This window comes from Crotalus tigris, unplaced genomic scaffold (genome assembly GCF_016545835.1).
Source record: "Crotalus tigris isolate CLP2741 ecotype Arizona unplaced genomic scaffold, ASM1654583v1 scf7180000023746.1698619, whole genome shotgun sequence".
Classification (NCBI taxonomy): Eukaryota; Metazoa; Chordata; class Lepidosauria; order Squamata; family Viperidae; genus Crotalus; species Crotalus tigris.
This window is the reverse complement of record NW_024100155.1, coordinates 1-16,991: the sequence shown is the minus strand read 5'-3', so window position 1 is coordinate 16,991 and position 16,991 is coordinate 1. Positions and strand designations below refer to the sequence as shown.

The 16,991-nt window shown below is 47.7% G+C and overlaps 1 protein-coding gene across 3 annotated transcripts in view; it reads right to left on the bottom strand.

Moving 5' to 3' along the window:
- Positions 1-16,627, bottom strand: part of LOC120298102 (rab GTPase-activating protein 1) — a 60,901-nt gene extending 44,274 nt beyond the window's left edge. For all 3 annotated transcript variants that reach the window (XM_039321443.1, XM_039321444.1, XM_039321445.1), the window contains exons 1-9: positions 16,303-16,627; positions 14,970-15,127; positions 13,870-13,980; positions 13,057-13,123; positions 12,847-12,949; positions 10,965-11,134; positions 10,593-10,767; positions 8,419-8,512; positions 3,758-3,908 (exon numbers count right to left, since the gene is read on the bottom strand). In XM_039321443.1, the coding sequence (XP_039177377.1) occupies positions 3,758-3,908; positions 8,419-8,512; positions 10,593-10,767; positions 10,965-11,134; positions 12,847-12,949; positions 13,057-13,123; positions 13,870-13,980; positions 14,970-15,127; positions 16,303-16,599 (1,326 nt within the window). In that variant the 5' untranslated portion in view covers positions 16,600-16,627. The remainder of the gene's footprint in view (positions 1-3,757; positions 3,909-8,418; positions 8,513-10,592; positions 10,768-10,964; positions 11,135-12,846; positions 12,950-13,056; positions 13,124-13,869; positions 13,981-14,969; positions 15,128-16,302) is intronic.
- Positions 16,628-16,991: the final 364 nt, after the last annotated feature.

Here is a 16,991-nt window from a genome sequence, read left to right as displayed (position 1 = left end):
CCTTTTGCAACATCGGCGCCTGAACAGAGGGGTGGAAATCACCTTGCTCCGTCTTCTGGGCTTTTGGCTCTTGAGCTGCTGAACATCCCAAAACTCCAAGACGGAATAAACACAGAGTAAACCAAACAGGCTTCAGTTTCCCACCTGCCAGGGCAGCGGAAGAAGTGTTTGGGCCGAAGACGCCGATGCCAAGCAAGGGTTGAATGCCCGCCACCACGCAGCCTCTGTGGGAAGAATCCACTCTCCTGGCCAACGAGCAAGCTTTCAAGCAGGTTCGGAAGCCCAAATCCCTCGCCCTGCTTCGGCTGTCTAGGTTAGGGGTCCCCAACCTCCGGTATATGGGCCACAGCATGACAGCAACTGGTCCGCACAAACAAGCAAAGCCCCATCCGTGGGATGTAGGCGGCACACAAAACCATGCACTCTCCGGTCGGCGGAAAAACATCACTCCACGGAACCGGTCCCTGGTGCCCAAAAGATTGGGGACCTCTGGTTTAGAGCAGCGGTTCTCAACCTGTGGGTCGGGACCCCATTTGGGGTCGAACGACCATTTCACGGGGGTCGCCAAACAATGCAGTCCACCATTTTTTTCCCCTTTTCCTTAGCTGTGCTACTCCCTTTTATTCTATTGGCTTTTGAAAGCCAATAGAATAGACTCTCTTGAATAGAGTCTAATTCTATTGGCTTTCCAAAGCCAATAGGAATGGTCCAGGCTGTCTCTGCCCTGCTGAGCCTGCCAAAAGTCCCATTTTGTAAACGGTGCTGCACCGGTTGAGTAGTCCTCAACTTACGACCGGTTGAGTAGTCCTCGACTTACGACCGGTTGGGGCTCGCGGCATTAAAAAGGTTGAGAACCACTGGTTTAGAGTCTCCTGCTTGAGCACGGGGTTTGGACTAGAATAAGGGTCCCCAACCCCCGGTCTCTGGACCGGTACCGGGCTGCGCCATGCCAGCAACCGGTCCGCACAAACAAGCAAAGCCCCGTCTGTGGGATGCAGGCAGCACACGAAACCATGCACACTCCGGTCCGCGGGAAAACCTCTCCACAGATCTGGTCCCTGGTGCCCCAAAAGTTGGGGCCCTCTGCTCTAGGTATCCAGGAAGGGGCTTCTCAAAGGGGGCTATGAGGAAACGCATCAGGAACACAACTGGGGCGCTTGGAAGACCCCATTTCTGGCTCTTTAGAAGAGGGGTCCCCAACCTCCTTTCTGTCAACCGGCACCGGTCTGCAGCATATCAGAAACCGGGCCGCACAAAGAAGCGAAAGACCCATCTGTGGGAGGCAGGCAGCGCACAAAACCAGGTTCCCCCCCCACTCCCCAGTCTGTGACAAAAACCTCTCCCCATGGAACCAGACCCCCCCGGTGCCCAAAAGGTGGGGGGCGCTGCTTTAGAAGACCCCAGACCTCACTGTTCGAGGTTATCCCCAGCTCTCTTTTTTTTTCTCAACCTTGCATTCCCCCCCTCCCAACCATCCACGTTTTTTGTTGTTTAAAACTACATCCGTTCCTCTCAATCGGCACATCTCTGTTGAGCTTTAGCTGATGGGAATTTGGAAGCAGTGGGGGGGAGGGAGGGGGAGAGGGAGGGAGAAGGAGAGAAAGAGAGAGAGAGAGAGAGAGGAGAAAAAGAGAGAAAGAGAGAAAGGAGGCAGAGGCAGAGAGAGAGACAGAGAGGAGAAAGAAAGAGAAAGAAAGAAAGAGAAAGAAAAAGTGAAAGAAAGAGAAAGGAGAGAGAAAGAGAGGAGAAAAAGTGAGAGAAAGAGAAAGGAGATAGAGAGAGAGAGAGGCAGAGAGAGAGACAGAAGCAGAGACAGAGAGAAAGAGAGACAGAAAGAGAAAGAAAAAGAAAGAAAAAGTTAGAGAAAGAGAAAGGAGAGAGAGAGAGAGAGAAAGAGAGAAAGAGAAAGGAAGGAGAAAAAGAGAGAGAGAGAAAGGAGACAGAGAGAGAGAGAGGCAGAGAGAGAGAGGAGAAAGAGAGACAGAAAAAGAAAGAGAAAGAAAAAGTGAGAGAAAGAGAAAGGAGAGAGAAAGAGAGAAAGAGAGAAAGAGAAAGGAGAAAAAGTGAGAGAAAGAGAAAGGAGAGAGGGGGGGAGGGAGGGGGAGAAGAAGAGAGACAGACAGAGAAAGAGAAAGAAAGAGAAAGAGAAAAAGTGAGAGAAAGAGAAAGGAGAGAGAGAGAAGGCGAGAAAGAGAGAAAGAGAAAAAGCAAAAGAGAAAGGAGAGAGGGAGGGAGGGGGAGAAGGAGAGAGACAGAGAGAGAAAGAAAGAGAAAGAGAAAAAGTGAGAGAAAGAGAGACACAGGAATTGCCAGGCAGCCTAGCAACACAACCACACTGCTAAAAAGCCAGAACGGAAAGCGGCTGGCAACTGGACCAATATGGCAAACTGAGCCCCTACCCAGAGCTGCTGGGCCCAAGACGGCGAGCCAAGGTGACAAGACCGGGACCTGGGGTGGGAAGCAGGTTGGCCGGCCGGCCAGCTCAGAACGCTGCGCTCCAGAACTGAGGACGGGAACGCTTGTTGCGGCATTCAACCTCACGGGGTTTGTGTGCGCGTGCCTCAACCCGTGGGCCGCGCAAGCCGCGCGAGGACCCGGAGCAGATTCTTCCTTGCAAGTTACACACCCAGCCTAGCTGGGGAACCCCCTGCGGCTCAAGCCTTAGCGAAGTCAAGCCGTTTCATCCTCTCCCCACCGGAAAGCACCAAAGCTGGCGACTGCACCCAAGATGGAAGCCCTCCCCATGGCAAATCACAAAGGCCTTCTCCAGGGATCCTTGGAAAAAACCTCTGGGGTGGGTCAAAGGCCCCTTGTGGGCCACCCCCCTCCTGCATCTGAGACCCCACCTCAGCAATGCTTCTGGACTGTGGACCTGGGATAGGAACCGAGTCCCGTTTTTGCGCTCTCCCACCGGCTGCGGCTCTTAAAGCCACGCATTTGACGTAGAGTGGCCTCGACACCATCTTTTTAAACACGGGGTTTTTTTTAAAATACACGCGCAGCTGAATAAACGTAGGCAAGGAAAATGGAACGGCAAAGACAAGACGAAAGAGTGGCTCTCAACACAACCCAGAAGCTGGTGCTGTCTCCCCAAAATTGAACCAGATTCCTGCTGAGCAACTAGGAAACAAAAGCTGCTTATAGGCGCGGCTGTGTCTCCCCTGACCTTGCTACGTGCCCTAAATTTGAAACGTCGGACGGTGAAAGAAAAAGCAGGCATGCAATTGTTCAACACACACACAGACACAGACCTAAGACATGTGCTTCTTCCAAAGGTCACACACTCAAGACAGATTTGACCCCCTTCACTTTTCCGTCCCCATTGTTTGGGCTACCTTTGACGCAGGCTCCGTCGTCTCCTCTAAAAATTCAACGTGCGTGCCTCGCAAAACCTCAGATGCAGCGGCATGTTCCAAGAATGGGAATGGGATTTTATCACCCCCCCACCCCCGGGAAACTGAGACAGTTGAGCAGCTTTCCGAGCCGGAGACCGGAAAGAGAGGGGCGGGAAGCGCAACGTCCTCGCTAAGGGGAGAGGCGACACTGTGGTCACTTCAACCCGAAGACGGCTGTGCGGGCGCTGAGCAGATTCACTGAAACTCTGCCTTAAAAATGCCTCCAAAATGGTATTCCACGTGCTCGTCGGTCGTTCCCAGGACCAGCCTCCTTGCTTTGCCAAGGGGTTCCAGAGGCCCCCCGACCCAGGGCCACTGGGAAAAGATCTCCTGCCCCAGCCCGTGTTCGCAGACACACCCACCTTTGTGATGAGAATCCGGTACTTCTCCACCAGAAAGTCGTTGTTGTGACAACCTGCCAAAAGCTGCCACACTTCTCCACGGAGAGCTTCGGGGACGCCGCTCCTCACCAAGGCAGACAAGGCTTTGGGTCGCACGCTCAGGTTCAAGTGCCTGGGAAAAGAGGGAGCAGAGCTTAATAATAATAATAATAATAATAATAATAATAATAATAATAATAATAATAATAATAAACACCAGGTAACTACAGGCCAATTACCTGCTTACCAACAACATTCAAATTACTAACTGGTGTGGTAGCTGATGCAGTACAACAGCATCTAGTTGAAAACAATCTCTTTCCACCTGAGCAGAAAGGAAACCGCCCCAATAGCAGAGGAACAAAAGATCAACTCCTAATAGACAAATTGATCTTGGAAAACTGCAAGAGAAGGAAGACCAACCTGAATGTGGCATGGATTGACTACAAAAGGGCATTTGACTCTCTGCCACATGATTGGATAATAAAGTGCCTAGAAATAACAGGAGTCAGTAGAAACATCAGAAAATTTGTGCAAAGATCGATGGCACAATGGAAGACACAGTTGCAGATCAATGGTGAGAGGCTGGGAGAGGTTAATATCAAGAGAGGAATATTTCAAGGAGATTCATTATCAACATTACTATTTGTTATTGCACTGTTTCCTCTGTCAACAATACTGAATAACTCAGGACATGGCTATCAAACATCAAAAACATCTGCCAGACTATCCCACCTCCTTTATATGGATGATCTGAAGCTGTATGGAAAAACATCATCTGAAATAGAATCGCTGCTCAACACTGTCCGTATATATAGCCAAGATATTGTTATGGAGTTTGGCTTGGACAATGTGCCACACTTACTATCAAACAAGGAAAAATGTGAAAACTGAAGAGAATCAAGATGCCCCCTTGAAAAAATAAAAATTAAGAGTCTGGACGAGAAGAATAAAAACCTACAAATACTGGGTTATACTTCAGCGAACAACATAAGCACACTGAATGTCAAGAAAAAAGATTAGAGGTGAAATACATCAAGAGAGTGAAGAAGATCTAAAATCCAAACTCAATGGAAGGACGGAAATACCATAAAGGCAATCAAACACTGGGCAATCCCAGTCATTAGGTACACAGCATGGCAATCGTGGACTGGACTCAAGCAGAACTAAAAGCAATGGATAGGAAGACCAGAAAAATAATGACAATGAATCCTGCCCTTCATCCACGCAGTGACATTGATAGACTTTATCTAACAAGGCAAATAGGTGGGCGTGGAATATACAAGTACATCAGATGGTTGAAGAAGAAAAAATGGCTTTGGAAGAATATCTGAAGAACAATAATGAAGATGCACTAAAATTAGTATATCAGGAAGCTTACTGACTACTGGAGAGACCAAACTGGCCTACAAGAAAGACCAAATGAAGAACAGAATAGAGGCATGGGAAGACAAAGCACTACATGGCCAGTACATTAAAAAAAATAGCTGGGAAAGCAATATAAACACCTGGCAATCGCTTCATTTAAGAGCATTGGAAAAATTGAAGAAACAGAGGGGAAAAGAGACCGATGGGGACTAATTCTGGCTGCCACAAGACCAAGCATTTAAGGACCAATGCATACAAAGTCAAAATTGACGAAGCCAGCAACAGACAGTAAGGTGCCGCCTTGCAAGAAGCGACGAAACTAGTGGACCACTTTGGTAAGCTGTTGCAAGAAGATTGCACAGACTGACTACAAGCAGTGGCATGACAAAGTAGCAACAAGGGTGCATTGGAAGATCTGCAAAAAATATCATTTGCCTGTAAGCAAAAACTGGTGGGATCATAAAATAGAGAAAGTCATAGAAAATGATAAAATTAAACTCCTCTGGGACTTCAGAATTCAAACAGACAAGCACATGCAACATAACACCCCAGACTTAACAATTGTCGATAAGAAAGACAAAAAAGTCTGGATAGTGGACGTGGCAGTGCCTGGAGATAGCAGAATAGAAGAGAAAGAACTGGAGAAAATAACAAAATACAAAGACCTACAAATAGAGAAATAGAAAGACTTGTGGCAATAAAGCAAGCCAAGGGTAGTACCAATAGTCATAGGCTCTTCTGGGCGCAATCCCAAAACAACCTGTCGAGCACCAATTGAACACATGGAAATTGACAAATTCGCTATTAATCAATTGCAAAAGGCGGCCTTATTAGGAACTGCTTCCATCCTGCGACGATACCTGTAATACCATCAACCATCCACATCTGCCTATCCCAGGTCCTGGGTAAGGACTCGATAGGTAGACAAAATGCCAAATCCAGGCTGAACATCTGGCTGACTGTGCGATGAATGATAATAATAATAATAATAATAATAATAGCCTATTACTATTGGTAGAGCCTATTACTACCAATAGTAATAGGCTCTTTAGGTGCAATCCCAAAACAACTGTAGCACCACTTGAACACCATTGGCATTGACAAATTCGCTATTAGTCAATTGCAAAAGGCGGCCTTACTAGGAACTGCTTCCATCCTGCGACGATATCTGTAATACCATCAAACATCCACATCTGCCTATCCCAGGTCCTGGGTAAGGACTCGATAGGTAGACAAAATGCCAAATCCAGTCTGAACATCTGGCTGACTATGCGATAATCAATAATAATAATAATAGTAAAGTTGGAAGGGACCTTGGAGGTCATCTAGTCCAACCCCCTGCTCGGGCAGGAAACCCTATACCATTTCAGACAAATGGCTGTCCAGTCTCTTCTTGAAAACTTCCAGTGTTGGAGCATTCACTGCTTCTGGAGGCAGGTTGTTCCACTGGTTAATTGTCCTCCCTGTTAGGAAGTGTATCCTTAGTTCTAGGTTGCTTCTCTCCTTGATTAGTTTCCACCCGTTGCTTCTTGTCCTGCCTTCGGGTGCTTTGGAGAATAGCTTGACTCCCTCTTCTTTATGGCAGCTCAGCCGGGACCTGAATAGAATACAGCTGGAAGGGACCTTGGAGGTCTTCTAGTCCAGCCCCGCTGCTCGAGCAGGAGACCCTATGTCGTTTCAGACGGGTGGCTGCCCAGTCTCTTCTTAAAAAATCTGCAGGGATGAAGCGCCCACAATTTCTGGTGGCAAGCTGTTCCACTGGTTAATTATTCTCCCTGTTGGGAAGTTTCTCCTTAATTCCAGGCTGCTTCTCTCTCTGATCAGTTTCCAACCACTGTTTCTTGTCCTGCCCTCTGGGGCTTTGGAGAATAATGTGACCCCACCCCCTCTTCTTTGTGGCAGCCCCTCAAATACTGGAATAACTGCACTCATGTCACCCCTGCTTCTTCTTTTCTTTAGACTAATCCAGTGGTGGCGAACCTATGGCACTGGTGCCAGAGGCGGCACTCGGAGCCCTCTCTATGGGCACGCGTGCTGTTGCCCCAGCCTTGCCTCCCTCCTCTTTGTTCCCTATGCCACCCGTCTGGTGAACTGGCAAGATTTGTTTTTCTCGCCATATATATGCATGCATCCGAACTAGACTGTATGTATGTGTGTATGTAGGATTATTATTATTGTTGTTGTTGTTGTCATATTTATGCAGTGTATATTGGAGGTAGTTACCTATGAGAGCTGTATACAACGAAATCTCATTTTAATGTATTAATGTACATTAAAAGTGACAATAAAGTTATTCTATTCTATTCTATTCCTCTCATGCATTCCATTCCACTCCTCTCCTCTCCACTCCATTCCATATTCTATTCTATTCTATTCATTATTCTATTCATTCTCTATTCTATTCTATTCTATTCATTCTCTATTCTATTCTATTCATTTTCTATTCATTCTTTATTCTATTCTATTCATTCTCTATTCTATTCTATTCATTCTCTATTCTATTCTATTCATTCTCTATTCTATTCTATTCATTCTCTATTCTATTTTATTCTATTCATTCTCTATTCTATTTTATTCTATTCATTCTTTATTCTATTCTATTCATTCTGTTCTATTCTATTCATTCTCTATTCTATTCATTCTGTTCTATTCTATTCATTCTCTATTTTATTCATTCTCTATTCTATTCATTCTCTATTTTATTCATTCTCTATTCTATTCATTCTCTATTCTATTCTATTCATTCTCTATTCTATTCTATTCATTCTCTATTCTATTTTATTCTATTCATTCTTTATTCTATTCTATTCATTCTGTTCTATTCTATTCATTCTCTATTTTATTCATTCTCTATTCTATTCTATTCATTCTCTATTCTATTCTATTCATTCTCTATTCTATTCTATTCTATTCATTCTTTATTCTATTCTATTCATTCTCTATTCTATTCATTCTCTATTCTATTCTATTCATTCGTATTCTATTCATTCTCTATTCTATTCTATTCATTCTCTATTCTATTTTATTCTATTCATTCTTTATTCTATTCATTCTCTATTCTATTCATTCTCTATTCTATTCTACTCATGTAAGAAAGTGCTGAACAGAAGGAGGGTTGCGATGGCCCCTCTTTGCTCACAAGCAATTACTCTCAGCCCTCAAGGCTTGTGGGGAATGGCTGCACTGGGACTTTGCCTACATGCCTCCCTTCTCCTGACTGGATTCTCCAACCAGGACGATTTCTGGAACGTGGATGCAGGAAGCAGAGCGCTTACCACTTGGAAAGTAGGTCTCCCCACGTCTCCAGGATCTTCTCCGCACACTCTTTGGAGACGTCCCCTGAGCCACTGAGCAGAGGCTCGTCATTATCTGCAAAATAGGAGGCGGCGTCTCAGGGAGGGGGGAAAGGAAAGCCAACAAAGTAACCCCACCCCCAGTTGGGAGCCACTCATCCACGGGTGCCTGCCCGAAGCCCGCTTTCCTGCCCCAATCCAAAGCAGGTGTCCCTTTCAGAAACAAGGAGCGGCCTCTGCTGCAGCTGGGCGGCTTTCGTGGAGACCAAACTGGGTGATTTACAATAGAATAACAGAGTTGGAAGGGACCTTGTAGGTCATCTAGTCCAACCCCTCCCCCCCTGCCCAAGCAGGAGACCCTGAACCATTTCTGACCGATGGCGGTCCGGTCTTTTCTTGAAAACTTCCCGGGATGAATCTCCCACATGTTCTGAAGGCAAGCTGCTGTTCCAGCATTAACAGAGGGGAATATTTGTAACTCGGAGTTGAAATGAGGGGCCCTTGGTGCTCTCTGAGCTTGGTGGTTTCCTTGCAGATGTTTCATTAGCCCAGCTAGGTAACATCATCAGTGCTAGTGTTGTAGCTTATATGTAAGCTGCCCAGAGTTACCCTAAATTTTATAAAGAATAGAACAGAATAGAATAGAATAGAATGGAATAGAATGGAATATAAAATAGAATAGAATAGAATAGAATAGAATAGAATAGAATAGAATAGAATAGAATAGAATAGAATGGAATGGAATGGAGTGGAATGGAATGGAAATAAAATACAGAATAGAATAGAATAGAACAGAATAGAATAAGAAAGAATAGAATAGAATAGAATAGAATAGAATAGAATAGAATAGAATAGAATAGAATGGAATGGAATGGAATGGAATGGAATGGAGTGGAATGGAATGGAAATAAAATACAGAATAGAATAGAATAGAACAGAATAGAATAAGAAAGAATAGAATAGAATAGAATGGAATGGAATGGAATATAAAATAGAATAGAATAGAATAGAATAGAATGGAATGGAATAGAAATAAAATATAGAATAGAATAGAACAGAATAGAATAGAATAAGAAAGAATAGAATAGAATAGAATAGAACAGAATAGAATAAGAAAGAATAGAATAGAACAGAATAGAATAAGAAAGAATAGAATAGAATAGAATAGAATGGAATGGAATGGAAATAAAATACAGAATAGAATAGAATAGAATAGAATAGAATAGAATAGAATAGAATAGAATAGAATAGAATAGAATAGAATGGAGTGGAATGGAATGGAATGGAATAGAAATAAAATACAGAATAGAATAGAATAGAATAGAACAGAATAGAATAAGAAAGAATAGAATAGAATAGAATAGAATAGAATAGAATAGAATAGAATAGAATAGAATAGAATAGAATAGAATAGAATAGAATAGAATAGAATAGAATATGGAACGGAGTGGGGAGGAGAGGAGTGGAATGGAATAGAATGCAGGAGAGAAATAGAATAGAACAGAATAGAATATGGAATGGAATAAGAATAGAATAGAATAGAATGGAATGGAACGGAACAGAGCAGAGTAGAGTAGAATATGGAATGGAGTGGAGTGGAGTAGAGTAGAATAGAATATAGAGGAATGGAATGGAATGGAGTGGAGTGGAATAGACTAGACTAGAATAGAATTAGAAAGTAGCAGAGTTGGAAGGGACCTTGTAGGTCATCTAGTCTAACCCCGCAAGTAGGAGACCCTACGCCATTTCTGAACAGATGGCAGTCCAGTCCTTTCTTGAAAGCTTCCAGCGATGAAACTTCTAAAGGCAAACTCTTCCCCTGGTTCATTGTTCCAACTGTCAGAAAATTCCTCCGTATTGCCAGGTTGAATCTCTCCTCGATCCGTTTCCATCCGTTAGTCCTTGTCCGACCTTCAGGTGCTTTGGAAAACAGGTTGTCCCACTCCTCTCTGTGACAGCCCCTCAGACATGGGAAGACTGCTACCGAAACCCGGCCTCTCGTGGGGCAGAGCGTTTTAGGACCGATCCATCTTATAGAGGGAGGGAGGGACACGGACACGCCCCAAACCTCTTGCCGAAGCTGCAGCTAGCCCACCGCCCACCCACCCCCCTGCCCCCTCGCAAGGGACCACCCTGGAAAAGCCAGCCTTCCTCACCTTCCTCCTCGTCATCCTCGGGCGGGGAGGGGATGATGGAGCCTTGGGAGCCGGACTGGGGGAGCCGGAGGGCGGGACTGGCTGTGGTTTTCCTCCTTTCCTTCTGCGACTCGCTCTCCAGGCAGACCACTTCGTAGAGGGTGTCGGTGCTGGCCTTGCGGTCCTTTTGCTTGATCTGAGCAACACAACAGCCGTCGGGGGGGGGGGGATTGGGTCCCAAGCGGAACACAAACGCCCCGGGAACCCAAAGCCTATACATTCCCTTTGGGACAGGAGCCATCCGCTTTCATTTCTTTAAATTCTTTTTTTAATCAGAGTGGAATAGACACCTTCCCCTCCCTTCCCAACGGGGGTGGAGCACAGAGGTCTCACCTGCTTCAGTTTGAGGAAGAAGTTTTCCGTGGAGCTTCTCTTGCTGAAAGGCCAGTAGAGCCGCTCGTTCGGGGGACAGACGCGGATTTTGGACTCCAGGAGGAAGCGGACGGGCTCCTGCACTTCCGTAATCACCAGGTCCACCGCTGTGGTCAGGAAGAGCACCTTGTCTGCAGAGGAGGCGGGGGGAGGTGGAGGAGAGGTGGGGGAGGTGGAGCAGGAGGAGGTGGAGGAGTAGAAGGGAGGAGGAGGAGGAGGAGTAGAAGGAAGTGGAGGAGTAGAAGGAAGTGGAGGAGGAGGAGGAGGTGAAGGAGGAGGTGGGGGAGGTAGAGCAGGAGGAGGTGGAGGAGTAGAAGGAAATGGAGGAGGAGGTGGGGGAAGGAGGAGGTGGAGGAGGAAGTGGAGGAGGTGGGGGAGAGGAGGAGGAAGTGGAGGAGAGGAGGAAGTGGAGGAGGTGGAGGGAGGAGGAGGTGGGGGAAGGAGGAGGTGGAGGAAGTGGAGGAGGAGGAGGAGAGGAGGAAGTGAAGGAGGAGGTGGAGGAGGAAGTGGAGGAGAAATGGAGAAGGAAGTGGAGGAGAAAGAGGAGGAAGTGGAGGAGGAGAAATGGAGAAGGAAGAGGAGGAAGTGGAGGAGGAAGAGGAGGAAGTGGAGGAGGGAGGCAAAACCTAATGGTTAGAGAATGAGCTGCGGCTGGACAGTGAAGAGCAGGGCAGATTCTGTCCACAGCAGCATCTTCAAGCTGGCCAAAAAAACTCCTGATGTCAAGGTTGAATTGCTAAGAGGCTCGCTAGCTTCTGTCACTACTCAACTTGCCATAAAAACGGGGAGGGAAACCCTGGGAAAGAAACTGGGAGTTTCAAGAAGCTGTCCATGGACTCCGAGACCCAACTCGCCATGGCCAACTCAACATAGCCAATACTCCATGGCCAACTCTCCATGGCCCACTCTTCATAGCCAACTCTCCATGGCCAACTCGCCATAGCCAACTCTCCATGGCCAACTCAACATAGCCAACACGCCATGGCCAACTCAACATAGCCAACTCACCATGGCCAACTCTCCATAGCCAACTCGCCATGGGCAACTCAACTTATCCAACACGCCATGGGCAACTCAACATAGCCAACTTGCCATGGCCAACTTGCATAGCCAACTCTCCATGGCCAACTCAACATAGCAAACACACCATGGCCAACTCAACATAGCCAACTCTCCATGGCCAACTCAACACAGCCAACACGCCACGGCCAACTCAACATAGCCAACTTGCCATGGCCAACTCTCCATAGCCAACTCTCCATGGGCAATTCAACTTATCCAACACGCCATGGCCAACTCAACATAGCCAACTCTCCATGGCTAACTCTCCATGGCCAACTCAACACAGCCAACACACCATGGCCTACTCAACATAGCAAACACACCATGGCCAACTCAACATAGCCAACTCGCCATGGCCAACTCAACATAGCCAACTCGCCATGGCCAACTCAACATAGCCAACTCACCACGGGACAAGAGTTACACTAATATCAAACAAACGGTGGCACAGAATCATCAAAGAAAGGATGCCAAAGAAGGGAGAAAATGAAATGTGAATGACAAAAATTAAAATAATATTTTAATTATCTTAGATAATGAAATTGAATTGCTGAACTGTCCCAGAGCGAGTTGTCCCATGACAAGTTAGCCCCTGGCCAGTTGGCTGTGGCGAGTTGTCCCACTCCGTGTGTGGATCCCCTGGCCTGCATCTTCCACGAAGGTGACCTGCAGGGTCCAGCCTCTATTCTGGGGTTCTCTGGGGGTGGGGGGGGTGGGGGGGACCATATTTCATCACTGCCCTACGGACTGGGGTGGCCCTGCCGCCCAGACTCTGACGAACCTTTGGGCGTCTCCTCGTTCACAATTTGGAAGTGCGGAGACTTGGTGTTCCAACTCCCGGTGATGATGTACGATTTCCCATCCGAGCTTTTCCCCATGGACTCCTAGAAGCACAGAGAGAGGCCGGGATGGACCACAGCACGCCCCGTAGCAGGTGGCGGGGAGGGAAGGGGCACGTTCAGATGAGGTGGGGGAAAGGAGGGTGACTTACCAAATCCAGCAAATGCATGTCTCCGCTCTGCACGTCTTTGCCGGGACTGAGGAGGAGGCCGAAACATCTGCAAACATGAAAGAGAAGGAGGTTGGCAAGACGGACCGACCCCCCGGTAGAGTCCTCCCAACACAAATCCTTTCAGCCCTTCCAAGAAGGCTCCACTTCCATTTGCAACCCCTCAGGTGACCCTGAGGACACAGGTAAACCTCCAAGCGGCCTCAAGGACTCTCTAGACCAGTGGTTCTCAACCTGTGGGTCGGGACCCCATTTGGGGTCGAACGACCATTTCACGGGGGTCGCCAAACAAGGCTGTCCGCCATTTTTTCCCCCTTTTCTTTGGCCACGGCCCTGGCACCCGGTGATGTATAAGTGGTTGGGGGTCACCACAACATGGGGAACTGTATTATGGGGTCGCGGCATTAGAAAGGTTGAAAACCACTGCTCTAAAGGAAGGTAAATGACCAGCTGTCTGCAAGGAGTATCCATCCTTCCATTTCCCCACCATCCAGTCAGAGCTGAAGAAGCTTCTGGGATGAGAAGCGAAAGGTCTTCAAAGAAACACAAGAAAGAGTCCAGATGCCGCGTGAAAAAGCAACCTTGGGGATAGCAGATAATGAAATATTTCGAGGAGGGGTTATCAAACCGTGGCAATTTTAAGACTTGGGGGCGTCAACTCCCAAAATGCGCCAGCCAGCGTGGGAGTTGAAGTCCCCCAGTCTTAAAAGTCGCCAAGGTTGGACACCCCTGATCGTTCTCTCACCTGCCTCGGCCTTAAGCGCCAGGGCCGAGGCCCGACAGGTGCTGCCTTACCTCTCAATGGCCAGCTCTTTGTTCGTGGTCTGTTGCACGTAGAGGACAATCTTCTTGTCGATTCCTTGCCGTAACTTGAAGCACTGCCTGTCTTTGTCCTTCGGAACGGCACTGGGGAGGGAAGGGAAACCAAAAAAGGCGAAGTTCAAAGTCTCCCAATGTCGAGGCACCCCAGGGGACTTCCAGATGGGTCTCCCCCTTGTCATCCAACTGACTTTGTAAACAGGGAGACACATTTCATTCAAGGAGCTATTAAATCATCATCTGTTTAGCTTCCACCGGGCTGTCAGGATGAGGTCAGAGAAAAGGAAACCTGAGGCAGGCTAATTGATCAAGCCACCTTCCCCACAACCCAGCGCCTCTGGACTGCAATCCTGGCTTCCTGGATTAGGGAAAGGTGAGAGAAAACAAGCCAAGATTTCCCCACCCCGTGTGAAGACCTAAGACAGGGCTAGGCAACCTTAGGTCTTTTATGACTAGTGGACTTCAACTCCCAGAATTCCTGAGCCAGCCAGGCTGAGGGGAAAGGGAGAGGTTTCCAAGCTGAGCCTTGCTGGCTCAGGAATTCTGGGAGTTGAAGTCCACTAGTCATAAAGCGGCCTAGGCCTAGGCCAGAGATAGGCAACCTTGGCTCTTTTATGACTGGTGGACTTCAACCCCCAGAATTCCTGAGCCAGCCAGGCTGAGGGGAAAGGGAGAGGTTTCCAAGCTGAGCCAGGCTGGCTCAGGAATTCTGGGAGTTGAAGTCCACCAGTCATAAAAGAGCCAAGGTTGCCTACCCCTGGCCTAGGATAATTAATTGAAGAATCTGTTCACATTTCTTTGGCTCAGTCAGGCAGTATAAACTGGCCAGACTTGTGAGAGTTAGAAAACTAAAAACAGCTTTAGTGTTACAAAAATGTAGTTCTAAATAATGGCCAGTAGCAATGAGAATTTAATCACTTTCTACCAAGACTGATTTTTTTTTTGCAAGAATAATGCAAAATGTACACCCCGAAACAGCTGCACGTTAAAATCCTTGAATCTGATTCTGGAGGGGAAGGTTGCCCAGGGCCTGTCAAATCAGAAGCCTCGCCAAATGCTCAACGGGAAGCTGATACCTGAAGCAGCCTTTCCCATCGTCCTCCTTGATTTCCAGCGAGACCGAAAAGGTGAAAATGTCGCTGTCCGGCATCTCGGGAGTAACCGGGGCTGCAAGAGGGACTTGCTTGGCAGAACGGCGGAAAGCGGTTGCAAAACTGTACAGGATCCGGCTCACCTGGAGATGAAGAGGAAGAAGAGGAGGAGGAGGAGGGGGCAGAAGGGAGGGAGGGAGGGAGGGGGAGAGGAGGAGAAGAAGTAGAGGAAGAGAGAAAAGGATAGGTGGAAGAAAGGAAGGAAGAAGACAGAGAGAAAAAAGATAAAGGAGAGGGGAGGGGAGGAGGAGAGGAAAGGATGGAAGAAAGGAAGGAAGAAAACAGAGAGAAAGGAGAGGAGAGGGAGGGAGGAAAGGATGGAAGAGAGGAAGGAGGAAGGAAGGTAGAAGATAAAGAGAGGAGAGGAGAGGAGGGGAGAGGAGGATGAGAAGTAGAGGAAAAGAGAAAAGGATAGGTGGAAGAAAGGAAGGAAGGAGAGAGAAAAAAGATAAAGGAGAGGGGAGGGGAGGAGGAGAGGCAGGGAGGAAAGGATGGAAGAAAGGAAGAAAACAGAGAAGAGAGGGAGGGAGGAAAGGATGGAAGAAAGGAAGGAGGGAAGGAAGGTAGAGAGAGGAGAGGAGAGAAGGGGAGAGAAGGGGAGAGGAGAGGAAGGAAGGATGGAAGAAAGGAAGAAAACAGAGAGAAAGGAGAGGAGAGGAAGGGAGGAAAGGATGGAAGAGAGGAAGGAGGGAAGGAAGGTAGAAAACAGAGAGAGAGGAGAGAAGGGGAGAGAAAGAGGAGAAGTAGAGGAAGAGAGAAAAGGATAGGTGGAAGAAAGGAAGGAAGGAAGGAAGGAAGGAAGGAAGGAAGGAAGGAGAGAGAGAAAAAGATAAAGGAGAGGGGAGGGGAGGAGGAGAGGAAGGGAGGAAAGGATGGAAGAAAGGAAGAAAACAGAGAAGAGAGGGAGGGAGGAAAGGATGGAAGAAAGGAAGGAGGGAAGGAAGGAAGGTAGAGAGAGGAGAGAAGGGGAGAGAGGAGGAGAGGAAGGAAGGATGGAAGAAAGGAAGAAAACAGAGAGAAAGGAGAGGAGAGGAAGGGAGGAAAGGATGGAAGAGAGGAAGGAGGGAAGGAAAGAAGAAAACAGAGAGAAGAGAGGAGAGAAGGGGAGGCAGGAGTAGAGGAAGGAGAATAAAGGATGGAGAAGGGAGAAGTCCAACCTCACATTCCAACTAAAGGAAGGCAGATCTCCTCACCTGCTTCCTGCCGAGGGACCCCAGCCCCCCCCCCACACACACGCAGCTCCACCCGTTGGACTTACCGCTTCCTGGATCTCGCATCGGAAGACGTGAATTCTGAAGAGCTCAGAGTTGTAATGGCTTTCTGTGAAAGCGAAGCAGTCGCTCTCGGGAGTCCCGTCGTGACCTCGCACGCAGAACAGGATCTTGTAAATGGGGTAGTTGGCTATTTCGGTGTTGGTTGGAGGCTCCAGCAACCTGGGGGGGGGGGCAGGGGAGGAAAACCCACGCGAGGGGGGTAAAGAGCGAGCCGACGGGCCGCTTTGCGAATCCTTCCTCCTTCCCCCGGAACCTCCGGCTTCGTAATTATACTCGTTCATTTCCCCCAACAGATGTTTTAAAGCACAGAGGCAGCTCCCCACTGGCCTAGGGCAGGGGTCTCCACACCTGGCAATCTTTAAGGCTTGTGAACCAACTCCCAGGGAGGGAGGGAGGGGGAAAGAAAAGAAAGGAAGAGGAAGGGAAGGGAAAGGAAGGAAAAGGAAAATATCCTGGGTATGAACTAGGGAGGGAAGGAAGAAAAGAAAAGAAAAGAAGGAAGAGGGAAAGGAAAATATCCTGGATATGAACTAGGGAAGGAAGGAAGGAAAGAAGGGAAGGAGGGAGGGAGGGAGGAACGAAGGAAGGCAAGGGAAGAAAAGGGAAGGGAAAGAAAGGAAGGAAGGAAAGAAGGAAGGGAGGGAGGAACAAAGGAAGGCAAGGCAAGGCAAGG